Below are 19,838 nucleotides of genomic sequence, written 5' to 3' on the forward strand. Positions count from 1 at the left end.
GGGAGCGGGGCGGCCCCGGGTGAGGGGACGGGAGCGAGGGGAGAGGGCGGGCGGGGGCAAAGCGGGTGAAGGGAAGGGAGGGGGAATGGCGGTGAGAAGGCGAAAGAGGGAATGGATGAAGGGGAAAGCGGGGAGCGATGATGGGAAGGAGGTGAGTGGAGTGAGGGGGATGTGGACGTGAGCGAGGAGGAAAAGGGATGGATGAGGGAAATGGGGATTTATGAGGGGGAAAAGGGGGAGTGGCGGGAAAAGGGTTAAAAGGGTTAAAAGGGGGTGAGAGGGAAAGGGGAAAGTGATGGCAGAAAGGGGGTAAGTGAGGGAAAAGGGCAAGTTAGGGGGAAAGAGGGGAGTTAAGAGGGGAATGGAATGGGTGAGGGAGGAAAGAGGGAATTAGAGGGGAATGGAGCAGGTGAGTGAGGAAAGAGTGAGTGAGGGAAGTGGATGAGAGGAGGAAAAAGGGGATGAATGAGGGGGAAATGAAGGAGTGGTGATGGGAAGGAGGTGAGTGAGGAGGAAGAGGGATGAATGAGGGGATTGGGCATCAATGAGAGGAAAAGGTTTAAAAGGGGGAAAAGGGAGTGAGTGAATAGGGTAAGTGATGGCAGAAAGGGGGAGAGTGAGGGGATATGAGAGTGAAGGGGAGGAAAGGGAAGGAGGGAAGAAGGAGAGGAAGTGAGGGAAGAGTGGAAGGGAGGGAGGAAGAGGAGCAAATGAGGGGAAAAGGGCTGAGTAGGGAAGGGATGAGTGGAGGGAGAAAGGGTCTCTCCCTGTGCATGTGATCAGAAAAATGCACAAAATACAGCTTAGCTAGGATCTCCCAAAGCTTTGGTGTGTGTAACGTCTCTTCAGGACAGTTTTATCAAGGAACAATAAAACTAGCACCATTCTTTGCCATCCTCCTCCCAAATGTGCGTGTTGGACCCACACACAGCCTCTGGCACCTCCTGATAAGAAGCGCTGGATGTTTAGCAGTCAGCAAGGCCACGTGCTATGAGCAAAATCTTGTTTTTGTACCAGTTGGCCTGAACACCACGTCCACCACTGACACTGCTCAAGGTCTGTCCTGGTGTCAGCTGGGCTAGTGTTAATTTTGTCACTCTGTTGTTAATTTTCAGATGCTCTGGAGAGGTTTGGTCTGTGCAGAAGACGGGATTTCCAAAAGCAGAAGTCCCTGTGCCACCATGCACATTTCGTACCCTTTAATTATTTCATTTCATGTGAAATGATCTGGTCAAGATTTGTCCCCACAAGCAGCAGAATCCAAAGAGAAGTAAGATCTTTTTGTTAAAGAAAATGCATGACCTCATCCATCATGTAGGAAAAATCTGTGTGCAGGTGACCCTTCTCCACAAATACCAGGAAGATTCACCTCTTTGAATAATTCATTTGTTTTTTATTCATGGGGTCAGCAATTCTTCAAAGCTCAGACCAGTACAAATTATAAAGCATAACATTTTTATAATAGCTGCAGGTTCCCTTTAGGTGATACATGTCTTTAAGGGGGAAAAACCCCTCCTGTCAGGGAGTTGTGCAGAGCCAGAAGGTCCCTTCTTAGCCTCCTTTTCTTCAGGCTGAGCCCCTTTCCCAGCTCCCTCAGCTGCTCTCAAACAAACAAGAATTCACATGGGGGATCAGGGTTCCTTTTCCCCCAGGTAATCACAGGATTTTAGGAGAAGCTTGGTTTTCAGCAATTCTTGGCTGTGAGGATGGGGAAGCCCTGGTTGCCCAGAGCAGCTGTGGCTGCCCCTGGACCCCTGGAAGTGTCCAAGGCCAGGCTGGACGGAGCTTGGAGCAACCTGGGCTCATGGAAGGTGTCCCTGTGCATGAACTTTAAAACAGATGAACTTTAACTCCTTCCAGCCCAAAGCATTCTGGGATTCTACAGTTCTATGATTCCTAAAGCTTCCCATGAGGAAACAGTAAGTCTGGACACTTTCAGGACACTTAACTTTTAGGTTTCACTATTCAGCATTCCCAACGTCTCAGCTCTGAGTTAAGGGCTAAAATGACACAATTCTGATTTTACTGAGGGCAGCATCTGCTGGAAGTTCAATGTTGTTGGTGAGCATTTGGGCTGTGAATAATCTACAGCAATGAGAGGGGTCTGGGCAAAGCCCTGGTGAGGGGGAAACTGGGATTTCAGCTGAGCAGAGCTCTTTGTCAGGAGAGGGAATGGAGATGCCCCTGCTCTGGCACAGGACACCTGCCCTCAGAGCCCGAGTTAAACCCCAGGGGAAGGACACTGTTATCTCCCCAAGCAGGCAGCAGCCACAAGTGCTGCTGCAGCATCCTCAGGGAAGAGGCAGGAAGGGGAATTAAAGCTGACACGCAATTAGAATAGAGTTTGCAAGAGCTCCTGGAATCCTGGAGAAAGCAAATGGAAATCAGGCAGAAGCTACTTCTATGCTGAATTTGGGGGTGAAAGACACAGAAATAGGCTTTCGCTAAGGACTAAATTCAAACCCTCCCAAGAATCCAAATTTAGTGTTTAAGGCTCCCAGTGTCTGTGTGCCAGCTCGCACAGCCTGGCTGCACAAGGGAAAGAGACACAAATACCATCAGGAGAGACTCGGCAATTAGCCGGGATAAACCTGAGGAGCTGTGCCCGACTCCCAGCTCCGGGAGCACTCGGAATCTTCACGCAGCTAAAGCCAGGGTGAGGGGCTCAGCGCCTCTGGAAAATGTTCTCTTTGAGGAGGAGGCTGCCTTATCTCGTTCCCATCACTCTTGTGCAGGTGGCAGCATCAACCAGCAGGTGCTGAACTCATCCACGGCCACGGGGCAGCGAGAGGGAAAAGAACTCGAAGGAAGCAGGAGCGGGAGTTCTACAATCTCAGCCAGTCAGGAGCTGCGGTATTCCCAAGCGTGCCGCCGGGCACGGGCTGCATTCCCAGCTCCGCAGGGCCCTGCAAGCACACAAAGAACGGCTGAGTACGGGCTGATCCCGCCGGGAATGCGGCCTTGGAGCTCGGTGGAGCCGGGAGCGTGCCCTTCACCAGTCACATCCCATTACCAGGTAGGAGGAGCGGCGAGGCAGGAGCCCCGTTCCCCGCTCCTCCTCCTCCTGCTCTGTGCCGGGAGGCATCGGGAGCACACGAGGTCTCCCAGCCCCAGCACAGCAGCTCTGGTCGCTGCCATGGCACCTCCTGCTCCTTCCAGATAATCTGACAAAACCAAACCGTGTCCAACCCGCTCCTGTCCATCTGTTGGAATGTATAACTCTACCCGAAGGTTTTCACCTCGAAGGATCTTTACTAAAAGAGTAGGTGCACCTGCCGCCGAGGAGCTGTGTCCCTGTCAGGGGAGTGTCACAGCTCCCAACCGCCCGCAGTCCCTGCGCGGGGTCAGCCCAGGACACAGCGAGGAACCTTTAACCGCCTTCCGCGGGGACTCTCCACCTCTGAGGGACATTTCTGTCATCACTCAAGCCAGCCTCTGCCTGTCACCCCCGGGAAGCCACCACAGCCTGTTTGTCACTGAGATTCTGGCTCCAACCAACACCCCCGGGACAGCGCAAGTGAGTTTCCAGCTAATGCTGCAGCAAGGTCACTGCTTCCCACTGAACACCCCGGGAAGATCCCTGTCTGGCCACCCCGGGAATGTGAGGGTTAAATGCCCTTCACCAGTGAACCCTGAGCTCTCACCCAGCCATCCCTCTGGAAATGGCTTCGGAAAGGGGCCCTGGAAACGCACCTAGAAGAGCTTCTCATAGCACTTGTCACAGTGGACAATGTCCCGGTGGATGAATATTTTGTCCAGGAGATCTCCCATTGCTTTGTGGCAAATTCCACACTGCCGAAGGGAAAACAAGGAGGTTGGTACCAATGGGCACAACCCCACGCAGGAACAGAAGGGAGGGGGCAGAGGTCTCTGCATCATTCTATTAAAAGGTGAGGGTGCAACCTTTGAGGCTGCACTTTCCTACAACAGCCAAATGTCCCTGCAGGCCTCTTCCTCCCACACTCCCCATCCCTCCTCTTCCCACCCTCCCCACATCCCTGCACACTTTCCTTGGAAACCCTGCAGGGTTTGAGGATTCAGCCACCTCCACTGGAGCACAAAGAGCACAAAGCAGCAAGTCTGCCCCAAGGACAGTGGGCAAGGACATGAGGGTGTTCTGAGGATGCTGACAATAATAAAGAATTCTCCTTGTTCTAACATTTATTCAAGGACCTGAAAACCTTCTGGGGACACCTGTGACTGCCTGACTGGTTTTGTCCCAGTGTGAGGTAAGGATTTGGCCCACCCCAAGCATATCCCTCTGAAAGCCTGGGGATGGAATTTGCAGGAAGATCCCTGCTCCCAGCCCTGCCATTCCCAGCAGACAGGCCCTGGGGCTTACCCGGAAGCAGTACTCGTGGCAGTGGATGTTCAGGTGCTCTATGATGATCTTGGGGCAGTCTCGGATCTCCCGGCTGCAGTAGCTGCACAGGGGCTCGCTGGACCTGGAAGAACAGGGCAGTGATGCCTCTGTGATGCTCTGGTTCCAGTGCCAGCACTGGTGCCAGGGGTTTATCCCAGCCATCAGCACTGCTGTCCATGAGCAGCCTGCTCCCACAGGTGTGACAGAACAGGGGACTGTGCTGTCCCAGGGGTGGCCCACAGCAGTGGGGCAGGACAGATCTCAGAATCCTACAGTTGTGGAATCATGGAATGGTTTGGGTTGGAAGGAACCTTAAAGCTCATCCAGTTCCACCCCCTGCCATGGGCAGGGGCACCTTCCACTATCCCAGGGGCCTCCAAGCCGTGTCCAGTCTGGCCTTGGACACTTCCAGGGATCAAGGGGCAGCCACAGCTTCTCTGAGCACCCTGTGCCAGGGCCTGCCCACCGTCCCTAAGGAGTTTCTTCCCAATATCCCATTTAACCCTTCCTTCAGCCAGTGAGAAGGCATTCCCTTTTGTCCTGTCACTCCAGGCCCTTGGAAATAATCCCTTTCCATTTTTCTTGCAGGCTCCCTTCAGGCACTGGAAGGCTACAATTAGGTTACCACAAAGCTTCTCAGCTCCAGGCTGCACAATGCCAGTCCTCTCAGCCTTTCCTCACAGGAGAGATGCTCCATCCCTCTGGTCACCTTGGTGGCCTTCTCTAGACTCTGACTTGGAGTCCGTGTCACCGTGTTTCCATTTACTGTGCTGCTGTTCCACCAAACACACCCCAGTGTCCTCAAAAAGCAAACCTTGCAATCATTTCTGACTGAGAGTTTGATGAACCTGCCCAAGGCAGCCCCGCCCCATCCTACCTGTGCAGGGGAGCACTGGACAGGTAACTGTGGTGGCTGAAGCTGCTTCTCTCCAGGTCACTCAAATCCACAAGGCTGCCACTGTGGAAGGAAGGAAGGAGGGAGGGAAATATCAGCATTTGGCAGTGATATGTGGGAAGAGAATTTCGGGTGGAATCATAATCCAGTGATTTGGAATATCCTGGCTACCTGTTCCGTGGGGAGAAGGTCCTCCAAGTGCCTTCCCAGGACACAAAGGGGAACCTTTAAGTACCCCCAGAGAGGACTCTCCAGGCAAAACTCCTCTGGCCTCACAAGGGCCCTCATGTTTGCATCTGGCCCCTACAAATAGCAGCTTTTCAGTGCCAAAACTCCAAATGCTGCACTATTGTGCAGGAAAAGGCATGGAGCACATCCCTGATTTCACCCCTCATCCAGCTGAGCGTTCCCTCTCTGCCTGAGTTTCCTGGATATTTGGCTTATCTGTGGCTGCTGATGGCAGCTTTGCTGAGCTCTGGGACAGGCTCGGGGAGATGCAGGGAGTGCAATCAGCTCCCCCAGGGATGCCAGCAGAGCGCCCAGGGAGGATAATGCCTGCAGGCAGCCTCAAACTGGTGTGAACTGGTGCCACACCACTGTGAAGATGATGTGCATGGGGCCAAACCCTGCTCTTGTCACGCTGGGGCCAGTGCGGAGCAGCTTCACTTGAGCAGAACTCAGAGAACTGAAGACTTAAGCTTGAAAATGGTACAATTTAACTTTTTTAAGAACATATAATGGAAGTTTTACCATGGAGATCCCTCACCCTCCACATTCTCCTCATGCATTCCAGTCACTGTTTACAGGCGAAGCCTCCCAGTGCCAAACCTGCCGTGTGGTGTTTTCACCCACCTCAGAGACCAAGCCACTCCAGGAGGAGCTGGCCTGTCTCCTGGGAGCAGTGGGACACAGGTCCTGCTGTCACCAGCACAGCGGGAGGAGAGGGCAGGACCCCACAGAGCAGAACCTGCCCTCCCAGTAACCCCCCGGGCCGATCAGCTCCAGCTGCTCCCTCCTGGTGGGATGTGTGAGGCGGCAAGGCTCGGTGCTGGGCTCTGCACGGGTGTGACACCTGGCAGTGACACCTGGCAGTGACACCTGGCAGTGACACCGGGCGTCCCCAGCGCTCCCTACCTGCCGTGGCGTGGCGAGGCTGCAAAGCCACCGGTGTTCACGTACTCCTTGACAAAGAGGATCCCTCTCCTGGGAAAACGGGAAGCATTTGCATGAGAAAAGAGCGGCTGGGGCTCGGGCAGGGGCCGCGTGTGCCCCGGCCACGGAACGCGTGCGGGAGAGGCTCGGAGCGAGCGGATGCTGTTGTTCTGGAATAAATCCTGCACATCGAGCATTGTTGCTAAACACCAACTCCTCTAATTACCCCACCAAAACAAATCGAGTTAATTGGAAAGAATGGGATGGATAATGTTGCCCTTTCATCCAGTTATGGGTTCGAGGGATAAGTCTTTCCCAGCTCCCGTCAGGATTAGGCACACAATGGGCACGGGGAGAGCTCCCAGCTCCCCTGTTACCACCGAGCCCTGTGGCACAGTGCTGCTTCCATGGCTGCTCTGCCTCTGGAATACCTCCAGTGTTTTCAGCCGGTGTGTAAACTGCTGCTGCTTTGTTGGGGATATTTTTACCTCCCTTGCATATTCCTGACTTTTTCCAATCCCAGCTCCAGAATTCCATGTCCCACCCTGGTGCAGCTCCGTGCAGGCCAAGAGGAGCCCTATGCCCCCCACCCTCAGCCTGCAGCCCTGACAGGAATTAATCAGCCTTTTTCCATGGTGCATTTCCACTGCTGCCTAAAAGCTGGGATTAATCCTCCCTTCTTACACTAAGACCTGTCATGGCTAGGGAAAGAAACCTTTTTTTTCCCTTAAACTGAGCACGGGCTCTTTCTACATCATGGAATCATGGAATCATGAATGTTGAAAAAGACCCTTAAGATCATCAAGTCCAACCATCAATTAGTGCCACCACCATGGTCACCACCAAACCATGTTCCCAAGTGTCACATCCACACATTTTCTGGACACTTCCACCACCAACCTCAACTTCCCCTGGCCCAGCCTGAGGCTGTTCCCTCTGCTCCTGTCCCTGTTCCTGGGAGCGGAGCTCGAACGCCCCACAGCTGTCCCCTCCTGTCAGGAGTGGGGCCCCTGAGCCTCCTTTGCTCCAGGCTGAGCCCCTTCCCAGCTCTCTCAGCCTCTCCTGGGTCTCCAATCCCCTTTTCCAGCTCCTGGATATGCTCTAGCCCCTCAGGGTCTGCCTTGTCCTGAGGGGCCCAGAACTGACCCCTGGATTCCATGTGGGACCTCATGACCTCAGCAGTGCCCAGCAGGGGGACAATCACTGCCCTGACCCTGCTGGCCACAACGGGTGACACCAGCCAGGTGCCAAAGCTGGAATTCCTCTCAAGCAGGAAGGGCCCACCCTGCAGCGAGGGGATTGTGCCCCCCTCAGTTGTTTACCCGGCAGTGTTGGAGTCAGGCTGGTACCCAGAGCTGTGGTGGGAGCTGCAGAGCCTCTCACTGGAACTGGAGAGGAGCCTGTGGAGAGAGGGAAAAGTCTGTGAGCCATGGCAGGATCCAAACTGGCAGCCAGGAGAGCGGCTGCCACTGCTGGGAGGGCAGATGGACAGCACAGCCCTTTGCCAGACCTTGTCATGGACCACACCAATCCCTTTCTCCTTCTACATCTGCCACGGGACAGATCCTGTCCTGGAGAAAGGATCTGGGGAAGTCTCACTTGTAGGGCCATGAGCCAGAAGATGCAACGAGAGCTTTCAGTGAGGATGGGCTGAGTGAGTGGGAGCCTGACTGGGAGCAGCCAGGGGGAGAAAGGGCACAGGAGGAATTGCAGGAGATGGGAACATTCCCAAGGCCAATGGAACTGTCCCCAACTCAGTAATTTGAAGGAAGAATGCAACAAAACTATGGAAAACAGCTCTCTTCATCCACTCAGCAATGAGACCTGGAATGAGGCTGACCTTTCCTGGAGCCAATCCAAGGATCTTGTGCCTCCCCTTCACCCCCACAAGCACTCCTTGTTACAGATCCCTCAGCCTTGCACTGGTGGCTGCACGGAGCATCTGGCAGCACATGGATGGGCTGGCATTGCCAGGAGGGACTGTAGGGGCCCAGGATAATGGTATTCCATTCTGGATACCTCCTGCCCCTTCCAACAGCCTTGTTCTGGGAGCAGTTCTGTCATTTAACCATTGGCATTCTGGGGAGAGTGACCCTCTCTCTTTGCTGTGATCTCTGTTTTCCTGTAGCAAAGGCCAGTTCCTGGCCAGGAACCATCTCCCCATTCTCCTGTCCCTCTCTTCTGGCCTCCCACACAGTGAAAAATCTCCAGGGATTTTTCTGGATGTATCCCAGACACTCTGCTAGGCAGCTTTAGCTAGGAATGGTTTAAGAGCTGGTCTGTGCCTCTGGATCATGCATCCACTCCCTGGAAACCAATCCTCCCTCTCTCAGCTCTTGGCTTTGCCTGCTGGCTCCTATGTCATAAATTTTTGGGGAATTTCCCTCGGAGCCCTCGTGACTGCCCATTTACCTGGAGCTGTTAGAGTTTAAGCTGTCCATGTAGAATGGCACCCTGTGGCTTCTCTGGGACATGGACATGGTGGGATCCCTGGGAAAGGAGTCGTGGCTGGGGAGAGGAAGTGGAACAGTCTCAAGCTCAGTTTGGGCACCTGAGGGAGGCTCACACAGGGTGGGAATCTCAGCTGGATTCTCCCTGCTGGGCACTGACCCCTCCCACTCCGCAGCCAGGGCACACCCCACGCCTGCTCACACCCAGGGAACCAGCAAATGGATCAGGACACCGGGACACTGAGGGAGTGTGGCAGTGGGGAGTTCCTCGGCTGGGGAAGCCGGGATCCCAGCCCTGGACTCACCGTCCTGCAGGGGGGCTGAAGTCCCCATGCCCCCTGGCACTGTCGTACCAGCTGCTCCTGGGGCTGCTGCTCCCAGAATAAACGCTCCCTTTGGGATCCGGGCTGGGCCTGCTGGGAGACACAAAGCCCTGAGCACACGGCAGCAGGAATCTCTGGAGTCCCCACGCTGGGCTCACAGTCACTGCCAGGTTCTGGCACTGCCAAGCCCTGGCACAGCGTGCAATCCCCGTCCCTGAAAGTGTCCAGAAAATGTGTGGGTGTGGCACTTGAGCCTGTGGCTTGGTGGTGACCATGTGACACAGCTGATGCTCACAGAGGCCTTTTCCAGCCATGAGAACTCCATGGCTCCATGGTTCCATCATGCATTCCCCCATGCTCTGCTTTTTCCCCTGTGCCAACGTGCTCCACAGGGACAGCAGGCTCCAAACCCAACAGCTGAGCAAAGCCAAAGCATTCCCAAACGGATTGCCTGGAGAAGCTGTGGCTGCCCCATCCCTGGAAGTGTCCAAGGCCAGGCTGGATGGGGCTTGGAGCAGCCTGGGACAGTGGAAAGTGTCCCATGCCAGCAGCTTTCCCGGTCTCTGCATTCAAAACCCTTCACCCCCAAACCCTCATGCCCAAACCTCATCCCCAAATCCTCACCTCCTGGTGCTGAACACCTGGCTGTCCACATAGGCTGGAATCCTGTGGCTGGGCACGGAGCCTCCGAAGGATTGGCGTTCCTGGAACAGGGGCACGGGGGGCCGGGGCTCGTGGGCACTGCGAACACTCTCCTGGGAGCTGAAGTCAGACCTGCAGAAGAATTAAAACCAGTTCGAGCATAAAGCCAAGGGTTATCTTTGCCCTGAGCAGCTCCCATGAGTGTTCAGGGTCTGCTGAGGGTGGATCCTGCCACTTCCTACAAGGAACAGGGAGAAATGGGGCACCATGGTGTTAACAGAATCACAGGATCAGGGAATTCCAGAATCCCAGAATGGTTTGGTTTGGAAGGGACCTTGAAGCCCATCCAGTGCCACCCCTGCTCCCAGGGATCCAGGGGCAGCCCCAGCTGCTCTGGGAATTCCATCCCAGCCCCTCCCCACCCTGCCAGGGAACAATTCCTAATTCCCAATATCCCATCCATCCCTGCCCTCTGGCCCTGGGAGCCATTCTCTGTGTTCCTCCAGGCCTTGTCCCCAGTCCCTCTCCAGTTCTCCTGGAGCCCCTTCAGGCCCTGGCAGGGCTCTGAGCTCTCCCTGGAGCCTTCTCCTTTCCAGGTGAGCAGCCCCAGCGCTCCCAGCCCGGCTCCAGAGGGGCTCCAGGCCTCAGAGCAGCTCTGAAGCCTCCTCTGGACTCTCTCCAGCAGCTCCAGGTCCTTCTGATGCTGAACTGCAACAATTCCTGTGGGAGATCCCTGCAGGGCTGTGCTCCCTCCAGGGGGAGAGATGGCACTGGCAGAGCTTGCATTGGTTCCTGAATTCCCTAGGCCAGGAAATGAGCATCTGGATGCCTTGGGCAGGCCAGGAAGGAGACCTGGAGGTTTGTGAGGGATGTCCTGGTGCCCCGGCTCTGTACCTGTCCCGGCGTGGCTCAGACTCATTTGCATGTGGAACCTCTGGAGCTGGGATACTGCTTCCTCCAGGAACAGAGCTGGACCTGCCAAGACATGAGACCTGTATGGTCTGTGGAAGCACCCTGAGCACAGAATTCCTGTGGGATGGAGATGCAGCCCCGGAGAATCTTCTGCCTCAAGGGAAAAAAAAAAAAAAAAAAAAGTGCAGTATCCCTGCATGGAAATGTGCCAGATAGAATCATGGAATCACAGAATTGTTTAGGTTGGAAAAGCCCTCCGAGATCATCAAATGCAACCACCCAGCACTAACCCAAGTCCTCAAATAACCCAAAGTGATGTGAAAAAAAAAAACAGATGAAAAATCCAGACCACTTAAGAAGCAAGGCTGAAAGGAAGGACCTCAACCACAGCACTTTTAGCGCCTCCTCCAGAGCCCCCTGCAGCAAATTCCCCAGGCCCTCCCACCAGGAAAAGCAGTTCCATTATCACTCTTGCCTTCTTGCAGTGCTTTCCTCACTCTGCACACAGGATGACATTCCCATGTCCCTGTCCCTGCTCCCAGCAGTGTCCTGGGAGCGCAGCTCAGACCTGGGGAGAAGAACACTCTGCTCACCCTCTGACTCCAAGGTGTTCTCACTGACACACCTGGGAGGGAGCCCAGTTTAACCAAGAGCCTCAATTCTTCCAGTTTAGGTGGAAAATATGGACAAGAGAAAGGAAGTCAGTCCATGAAGTCCTCCCAAGTGGACACCCAGCCCTGACTGGGGAAGTTCAAAACCAGACCCAGCGTTACTATGGAGCCTGATGCCAAATTTTATTGCTTATTGTCTCTCCCTAGACACCCTCTGCTCCCAAATCTAAAGTCTAGGAAGAAACTCCTGGCAGTCCAGCTGGACAGGATTTGATGGCTCCAGCTAAGGAGGATCTTTTCTCCCAGGTTCTCCTATAAAACCATGGTAAAAAGTTCATCCAATAAAAGCAGCACTCGAATCAAGCATAAGAAGGCCCCAAGTAGCACTAGATGAGGTTTAGGTTGGATATTGGGAAAAATTTCTTCATGGAAAGGGTTGTCATTTCCATTTCTTCATGGAAAGGGTTGTCATTTCCTGGAAATGTTCAGGAAATGTGTGGGTGTGGCACTTGAGGACATGGGTTAGTGCTGAACATAGTGATGGTGCTGGCTGATGCTTGGACTTGATCTGAGAGGTCTTTTCCAACCTCAACAATTCCATGATTCTATGAAAAGGAGAACCTGGGAGGATATTTATCAGCAGGGAGGAAGATGCCCAAGGAATGACCCCTCATCCCACAGAAGGCAGGGGGAATATCCCATTCCTTACCCAGCCCTGCTGGGCTCAGTGGGCTCCTTCAGCCTGGGGGGCTCTGGGGGGCTGTCATGGCCAGGAGCTCCTTGGCCCCTCTCAGTGAGGCTGGCTGAGTCCAAAAACCTAAACCAGAGATCCAGGATTGGGAAAACCCATGCTGGGATGGACAGAAACCCATTCCCTGGAGAGGAGCAGGCCAGGAGCAGGAGCCAGTTTGGCCAAAGCCATTCCAAATATCCCAGATCACCAAAGCTAGACATCCCAGATCACTAACCCCAGACATCCTGGATCACCAACCCCAGACATCCCAGATCACCAACCCCAGACATCCCAGATCACCAACCCCAGACATCCCAGATCACCAACCTCAAACATCCCAGATCACCAACCTCAAACATCCCAGATCACCAAGGCTAGACATCCCAGATCACCAACCCCAGACATCCTGGGTTACCAACCCCAGACATCCCAGATCACCAACCCCAGACATCCTGGGTTACCAACCCCAGACATCCCAGTCCCCCCAGTCCTCACCTTGTCTCATCCCAGTAGGGCTGATGGTGGGATGGGCCCTCAGGATTCATGGAGCTGCTCCTCTCCTCGTAGCCCAGGACAGAGCTGGAAACCAGAGCAATACCCATCACATCCCTAAAAACCGGCACCTGGATGCTGGCACTGCTGTGCTCACCAGGCCAGCCTTGTGCCAGCCTGCACTGGGGTTTTCTGCAGGACAGCCCATGTCCCTGTGCTCCAGCCGCTCCCAGCTCCCTGCTGCTGCTGCTGCAACATCCCTGGATTATCAGGGAATTGAAAGGGAGTGACTGAGCCCCACTGAGAGCACAGGAGGAGGAAAAATCTGGAGTGCTTGGCTGCTCTCAAAGGAGATGGAGGAGGATACAACACAAAGCTCTTGGTTTATTTGAACCTCAGTTGTTTCCATGCTTGGAAAAAAAGCAGGAGAAGGAGCCTCTTTCTGTGCCAGCCCATTCAGGTTTCCCTTAATGCTCAGGATTGTTCCTACACCCACTAAACTCACCCTGCTCTTACCTTTTAAAGGAATATTCTGTGTCCTCAATGTGGACAGGGGTTCTCTCAGTGGGACGAAGAGGGACATCAGACTGCAAGGGTGACCTGGCAAAAAAACGGGGAATTTAGGGCTTCCAAAATTTCCAGGGGACTTGTATGGAACAGCAACACTGCACTTTGTATCAGCCCAGGAAACAACAAAGATTTGTCTCAGAGAAGTGATTTTCCCTCAGAAAAAAAATTCCCATTGAAAATTCCCATTTTCAATCCTATCCAAGAGGAGGAGAGGCTGGTGGTGGAACTGAGGCAGTTACTGAGATTAAATTCCCACACATCTCTGTACAGGAATTCCCTGTCCTGTCCCAGGATGGAGCACCTGGACAAAGCACAACAGGAGTAACTTTGGGAAAGACATTCCTACATCACCAGCAGCAGCTCCAGGCTGTGGGATCCTCCTCTCTTTAGCTCAGGGGGATGAATTAATTTCATAGAATCCAGGAATCATGGAATGGTTTGGGTTGGAAGGACCTTAAAGCTCATCCAGTCCCACCTGCTGCCATGGGCAGGGACACCTTCCACTATCCCAAGGTGCTCCAAGTTCCATCCAGCCTGACACTGAAACATGCACTCCTCAATGCCTTTGTTGGGCCAATACAGGGAAATGAATCCCAAAATAATGGACAAGGGAGGGAAGCAGCTCCAGCGAGATCAGTGCTGCCAACAGCAGCAACTCCTCCCTGACCATGCACCCCTGGCAATGTGAGGGGAGCAAAGGCTCTAAAATCCTGTGGGATGGAGGCACTAAAGCCAGTGCTAAAGCTGCTGGATCTGCTCCCAGCATCCCAGGGGCTGGAAAACCCTTCCAGAATCATTGAGTCCAGCCTGTGCCCCATCCCCACCTTGTCCCCAGCGCAGAGCACTCACTGCCACTTCCAGTCCTTCCCTGGACACCTCCAAGGAATGGGGACTCCAAACCTCCCTGAGCACCCCTTCTAATGCCTGACCACCCCTTCCGTGAAGAAATTCCCCCTGAATTCCCAGGCTGCTTCTCTGGGAAGAAGCTGGGTAACAGCGAACAGGAAGATGCTGCTCCCAGTGTTTACCCACACAGGATTTTCCTTTTCCAGTTGCTTTGTTGCCCAGTTTGGATTCTAATCCCTGCTCTACTCTGGACAAGTTGCTTATTCCCAGCCCAGGTCCCTCTGGAAGCAGAGGGTGCCAGCCCCAGGCCCTGTGTCACACCTGGTGTCCCCCTGGGAGGGCTCGGAGGGACGGAGCAGCTTCTCTGGAGCATCCCCAGGTGTGTCCCAGGAACCAGAGCTGGACCTGTGAGAGAAGGGGGTTGGTCCCAGCAGGAAGCTCAGCAACAGGAGAACACCAAGAAGTAAAAATATCTACCACCAGGTTTTCCTGGCTCCAGTGGAACATCTTTTTTTCCCTCCTGCTTAGCCCTGGGAATTTCCTGAAGGGCTGAGCCCCAGATCCAACTCACTCATCCTCGTGTGAGGAAAGCAGCTGGAAGAGCCCAGGCCTTTTGAGCTGCTGGGTCAAGCCCACCCTCCTCTGCAAGGGCTGCTCCCAGAGCTCATCCACAGGGCAGTCCTGGGTCAGGAGAACCACCCCCCACTCTAAAATGAAGGAGAAAAAGGGAATTTTCCACTTACTCTGGTGGGTAAAACCCATTCTTGGCTTCTGTGTGCTCAGAAAAACTGGAAAAGAGAGACACAACTTGAGGAATGTTCTACAGTGACCTTCCCCTGCATTTCATAGAGGAGAGAGCAGTTCTACAAAGCCCATATGGAATCTGTTTTTCCACCAGTAAATATCCATTCCAATATTCCAGCCAGCTCCAGAACAGCAGCTTATGGATTGTGCAGTGCCCAAGTCAGGGATCCCACAGTGACTCTACCTTCCATTCGTGGAAGCCCTGGAGGCTCTGGAGGCCCCTTCATCCCATGGGAACCTTTCAGGCTTTTCCTTCAGAGCTTTGTCACTAAAAAAAAAGGAAAAATCCAGTGAAAATGAGACTTGTCAGCATTTGTAATGTACCATCCTAGAGAAATCTGCTGATATTTGTTGGGGAACAAAATGAGGTTAAATCTCTCCATCAGGACGGGCAGGGCTGCATTCCCAGTGGGTCTGACTGCAGATCATGGACCATGGAACTATGGCCCAAGACCAGCAGGAGCCAGCAGGCAGCAAGGACCAGCACAGCCCTCGGAGGTGTGACAGCTCCAGGGAATGGCAGCGGGAGGCAAAGGGAGCAGCAAAACAAAGGGAAATTCAGGGAGTGGAGTGTTCAGGGGGAAGAATCCCAGAGCAGTGAGGGAAGGAAGGAGATCTCTGCCAGGCTGCAGCTTTGCCAGCAGATGCTGCTCTTGGAGAGCAGCCCAGCCCGGGCTGGGGGACACCAGGAGCAGGGAGCTGCTGCTCCCGAGCAAATCCAGGGTCAGCAGCACAGAGCAGCCCCTGCCCATTCCTTACCCATCTCCACGCTGGGACACCGTTTCCAAGGAGAATTTCCCACTCAGGGCCTGTCTCTCCTCACCATTCCTGCAGGGAAAACAGCGTGAGGGATGAGGAGCCACAGGGGCTGCACAGAAAGGGCTGCAGGTCTGGATTCCCAGCACAGAGCTGGGCAACATTCAAACTGTGGCAGGCCCTGGCTTCCATCTGGGAATGTTTCCTCCCAGATGCTTCTGCCCCTTCCCTGGAATTCTCTGTGTGGTGTTTGCTGTTCCGTGCTGCTCCATGAACATATGGACATGGATGGATGGACAGCTGGACAGGTGGGATGGATGGATAGGTGGACATGTCCTGGAGGATTTTGTGTCTCCAGGGAATCCTCCCAGGCAGAGCCAAATTCCCCATCCTGCCCTTGGGATCCTGAGGCTGCTGCAGGGCCTCCAGACCCACCTGATTTCAGCAGAAGTGGAGATTTTCCCCAAAGTGTCACTCAGGGATGGGGATGTTTGGCTCCTGCTGCCTGTTTTGGGGCTGCAAGAGAGGACAAAGGACAAAATTGTCATTCCTGGTCAAACCAGCTCCAGCTGCAGCAAATCCACCCTGCACTGGAGTGTTCCTTATGGGAATGAAGAAAATGGGAATGAATCATCACTCTTCTCAATCCATTCACTGGCAAAGTCATCTGCTCAGAAGCAATTTTAAATTAAAAGCACTGATTTTGCCTGGAATTTCCACTTTCTACAGTGGCACACCAGTAAAAGCACCAGGACAAGGGCAGCAGCCAAAGTGCTGCTTGCAGTGAGAACTATTCCACCTTTTTTATACACTAGGCATGGATTCAGTCAAAAACCTTGGAAAACAACTAAAAGTTATTCCCTTACACCTGTTTGGCAAGAAAGGGTTCAGATGGATGGGGCTTGGAGCAACCTGGGACAGTGGAAGGTGCCCATAGGGGTGGGACTGGTTGGGCTTTTAAGTCCTTCCAACCCAAACCAGTCCAGGATCTACATTTGGGGTTTTTTCCTTTTGGGTTTTGACCCCTTCTATCAGGACACTGTCAGATCCTGCCACGGGTTTCAGCCATAAAACCTTTATAAGAGCTGTCTGCATCCAGGAAAGGCTTCCCATGGAAAGATGGATTTGGTTCCTCCCCTTTCCCAGAGTGGTGCCCACAGAGGTCTCTGACCTTCAGCCCAAACTGTCCCACCCATCCTGGCTGTGCTGCAGCTCCTACCTGGAGGGAGAGGCTGCTGCTGCCTTTGGCTCATCCCAGGAAGACCCATGGCTGGTATTTCTTAGCCCATTAGCACTGACAAAAAAAAAAAAAGAGAACAAAACAACAAATCAACAAAACATTAACCCAGGTGATTTTTAGGAGCTTCTCTCATGGGGGCACGAACGCTGCTTTGTGCCCACAGCTCCTGTGCTGCTTCCTGAGCAGTGTCCCTGTGCTCTGTGGCACTGCTGTCACTCACATCTGCCTTTCTGCTGGAATACTTGGGTTTAGAAACTGATTTTTCCCATTTATCCCAGCTGGAACCGTTTCTATCCCCAGTGTTTCCAGGGAGGTGTCCTTTGCAAACTCTCCATGTCTGGTTGTGTTTGGACAGCTGATAAATGCAGTTATCCCCAGAGCTGGCAAAGCCCTGGAGTCAGACATGCCACCCTGAGGAAGCAGTACCTGCTGCTCTCCGGAGCAACCCTGGACGAACCCGGCACAGTCGCACTCCTCCTCTGCTGCCCTTCCTCCTCTTCTATCTCAATTCTTTCCACAGGGAGAAAGAGACAAATGGCACATCATTTCTCTTTGCTGTAGCTTTCCAGGCAGTTTATCCATGTGTTCCCCCAGCCATGATTTCCCTGTTTCCTGCTGCTCCTGCTCCCTGTGCTCCTGCTGAGCATCCCAAGGGGCAGAATGCAGCCAGGTCAGTGGGATTTTTCCACACAGCATCAGCTGAGTTCTTGGGTTCCAGAGGGAGCCCTGGGCACATTTCCCTGTCCCACAGACAGCTCTAGGAGGGAGATGCCTGAGCAGCATTCCCCTGGCTGGCTGGAGCAGCTTCCCAGGAAACAGGAAGGCTGTGGCTGAGTCTCCCCAGTTTCAGGCTGTCCATAACCCAAAGCACCATCAGGACTGTATTCCCAGTTTTTCCAACACTGTTTTTTCCCAAAAAAGCAGTGAGATCCAACCCTCAGCATCCTTTTTCAAGGAATTGTTCTTCCTCTGCTGTGAAACTCCCGGGATCTGCTATCCCAGCCTGGTACACGCACCCAGCCCCAGCAGTGCTCCCCAAGGTCCAGCACCCACCTCTTGGCAAACAGGGGTGGGAATTCCTGTGTTGGGCTGCTGTGGAGGAAGGATTAAGGAGCAGTTAAAGGATTGGAGGGAAAGACACTCCCAGACCCTGCCCCAGGTGTGCAAGGTCCTGTCACCCCTATGGGCAGAGCTGGCCCCAGTCAGGGGTGTCACACCAATGCAATAATACAGCAAAACTGCAGAGAGCAGCTGAAGGACTGAGGCTGAAAATGGGACTCTTGATTGCCTCAGGGAATTAGGGACTCCCATGGATTTTCTTTTTTGGAAGTTTCATCCCTCTCAATAAGGAATACATGGAGGATTTCCCAGTTCTGCAGAAACCTGCAGATACCATGGGATCATGGAAAGGTTTGGGCTGGAAGGACCTTCAAGATTTTCCAGCCCCACCCCTGCCATGACAGGGACACTTCCCACTGTCCCAGGCTGCTCCAAGCCCCAGTGTCCAGCCTGGCCTCAGGCACTGCCAGGGATCCAGGGGCAGCCCCAGCTGCTCTGGGCACCCTGTGCCAGGGCCTGTCCACCCTGCCAGGGAACAATTCCTAATTCCCAATATCCCATCCCTCCCTGCCCTCTGGCAGTGGGAGCCATTCCCTGCGTCCTGTCCCTCCATGCCTTGTCCCCAGTCCCCCTCCAGCTCTCCTGGAGCCCCTTGAAGGGGCTGGAAGGGGCTCTGTGCTCTCCCTGGACCCTTCCCTTCTCCTGGTGAACATTCCCAGCTCTTCCCTTGCAGGGAAGGAGCTCCAGCCCTTCGAGCCCTTGTGGCCTGTCCTTGGCTGCTGTGTTGGAGAGGCTCCCTTCAGCTCCAGCAGCCCTTCCCTGGCTCCTGCCCCACTCCCAGCCTCTGGACACTCACCCGTTGCTCTTCTTGGCGGCGGACAGCACGTAGGCGCGCTCGCGGCCGGCCGAGCGCCGCAGGACGCTGTTGGCAGCCTCCGTCCTGGAGCGGGGAGAGAGCGAGGGATGGCTCACAGCCTGCTCATCCTGCTGCTCCCGGCTGCCTGGAGCCTTGGACGGGCAGGGAACAACCCACTGCAGGCTGGGCTAACCCTGAATGAGCTCCTGTGCTCTGGGGAGCAGATTTCATGGAATCGTGGAATGGTTCAGGTTGGAAAAGGCCTTTAAAATCATCCAGTCCAACCATCAGCCAGCACCACCTTCATGGTCACCATAACCCACATCCTCAAGTGCCACAACCACAGGCTTTCTGAACACTTCCAGGGATGGGGACTCCACCACTGCCCTGGGGAGCTGTGCCAGGCCTGGACCATCCATTGCAGACCTGGACTGTTGCAATATTGGATTCCATGGACAGAAAAATGGGACATGATTTCTGTGGCTGACACTCCATGGAGTGTGTCTGCATTGACCTGGTACTACCACGTGTCCCAAGGGAGAAGGGATCACTTCCAGGGACCCAGGGGCAGCCACAGCTGCTCTGGGCACCCTGTGCTAGGGCCTGTCCACCCTGCCAGGGAACAATTCCTTCCCAATGTCCCATCTATCCCTTCCTTCTGGCAGTGGGAAGTCAGAAATTCCCTGAGTCCCGTCCCTCCATACCTTTCCAAAGTTCCTCTCCAGCTCCTTAGTGGTAGGACCCCAGGGGACAATGAAAAATTTTTCCTTTGTACTAGTCTTGTGGATGAGGAAAAGGGTCCTCAAAAACTCCATCAAAAACAACAAGGCTGAAGCCAGAGAGACCAGACCTGTTCCTGTTCCTGTCCTGTCCTGTGTCCCATCCCTGGAAGTGTCCAAGGCCAGGTTGGGCACTGGAGCTTGGAGCAGCCTGGGACAGTGGAAGGTGTCTCTGCCCATGGCAGGGACATGGATGGGCTTTGAGGTCTCTTCCACCCCAACCATCCTGGGATGATTCTCTGATCCTATTCCTGGTAGGGGAAGGACAGCCCAGCCCGGAGCTGGCCTCGGGTGCCAGTCCTGGAGTGATCCCGGCTCCGGGCGCACCCGCAGTGGGGGGAGCTGGGCTCCTCCC

General features: G+C 54.2%; 1 protein-coding gene across 6 annotated transcripts in view; it reads right to left on the reverse strand.

Annotated features, from left to right (window-relative positions):
• Nucleotides 1–1,378: 1,378 nt before the first annotated feature.
• The window catches only part of ZNF185 (zinc finger protein 185 with LIM domain), a 29,493-nt gene continuing 11,033 nt past the window's right edge, over nucleotides 1,379–19,838 (reverse strand). The window contains exons 9-31 of one of the 6 annotated variants that reach the window (XM_038123102.1): nucleotides 18,705–18,788; nucleotides 17,843–17,878; nucleotides 17,216–17,299; nucleotides 16,769–16,843; nucleotides 15,985–16,065; nucleotides 15,553–15,621; nucleotides 14,978–15,061; nucleotides 14,733–14,777; nucleotides 14,311–14,394; nucleotides 13,090–13,173; nucleotides 12,577–12,660; nucleotides 12,058–12,165; nucleotides 11,213–11,305; nucleotides 10,720–10,800; nucleotides 9,808–9,957; nucleotides 9,166–9,276; nucleotides 8,823–8,918; nucleotides 7,733–7,810; nucleotides 6,393–6,461; nucleotides 5,241–5,321; nucleotides 4,343–4,445; nucleotides 3,694–3,792; nucleotides 1,379–2,906 (exon numbers count right to left, since the gene is read on the reverse strand). In XM_038123102.1, coding sequence (XP_037979030.1) covers nucleotides 3,694–3,792; nucleotides 4,343–4,445; nucleotides 5,241–5,321; nucleotides 6,393–6,461; nucleotides 7,733–7,810; nucleotides 8,823–8,918; nucleotides 9,166–9,276; nucleotides 9,808–9,957; nucleotides 10,720–10,800; nucleotides 11,213–11,305; nucleotides 12,058–12,165; nucleotides 12,577–12,660; nucleotides 13,090–13,173; nucleotides 14,311–14,394; nucleotides 14,733–14,777; nucleotides 14,978–15,061; nucleotides 15,553–15,621; nucleotides 15,985–16,065; nucleotides 16,769–16,843; nucleotides 17,216–17,299; nucleotides 17,843–17,878; nucleotides 18,705–18,788 — 1,879 coding nt within the window. In that variant the 3' untranslated portion in view covers nucleotides 1,379–2,906. Of the gene's footprint in view, nucleotides 2,907–3,693; nucleotides 3,793–4,342; nucleotides 4,446–5,240; nucleotides 5,322–6,392; nucleotides 6,462–7,732; nucleotides 7,811–8,822; nucleotides 8,919–9,165; nucleotides 9,277–9,807; nucleotides 9,958–10,719; nucleotides 10,801–11,212; nucleotides 11,306–12,057; nucleotides 12,166–12,576; nucleotides 12,661–13,089; nucleotides 13,174–14,310; nucleotides 14,395–14,732; nucleotides 14,778–14,977; nucleotides 15,062–15,552; nucleotides 15,622–15,984; nucleotides 16,066–16,768; nucleotides 16,844–17,215; nucleotides 17,300–17,842; nucleotides 17,882–18,704; nucleotides 18,789–19,838 lie in introns of all 6 variants that reach the window. The other 5 variants (XM_038123100.1, XM_038123101.1, XM_038123104.1 and 2 more) reach the window with 5 other exon arrangements.

Source organism: Motacilla alba, chromosome 4A (genome assembly GCF_015832195.1).
Source record: "Motacilla alba alba isolate MOTALB_02 chromosome 4A, Motacilla_alba_V1.0_pri, whole genome shotgun sequence".
Classification (NCBI taxonomy): Eukaryota; Metazoa; Chordata; class Aves; order Passeriformes; family Motacillidae; genus Motacilla; species Motacilla alba.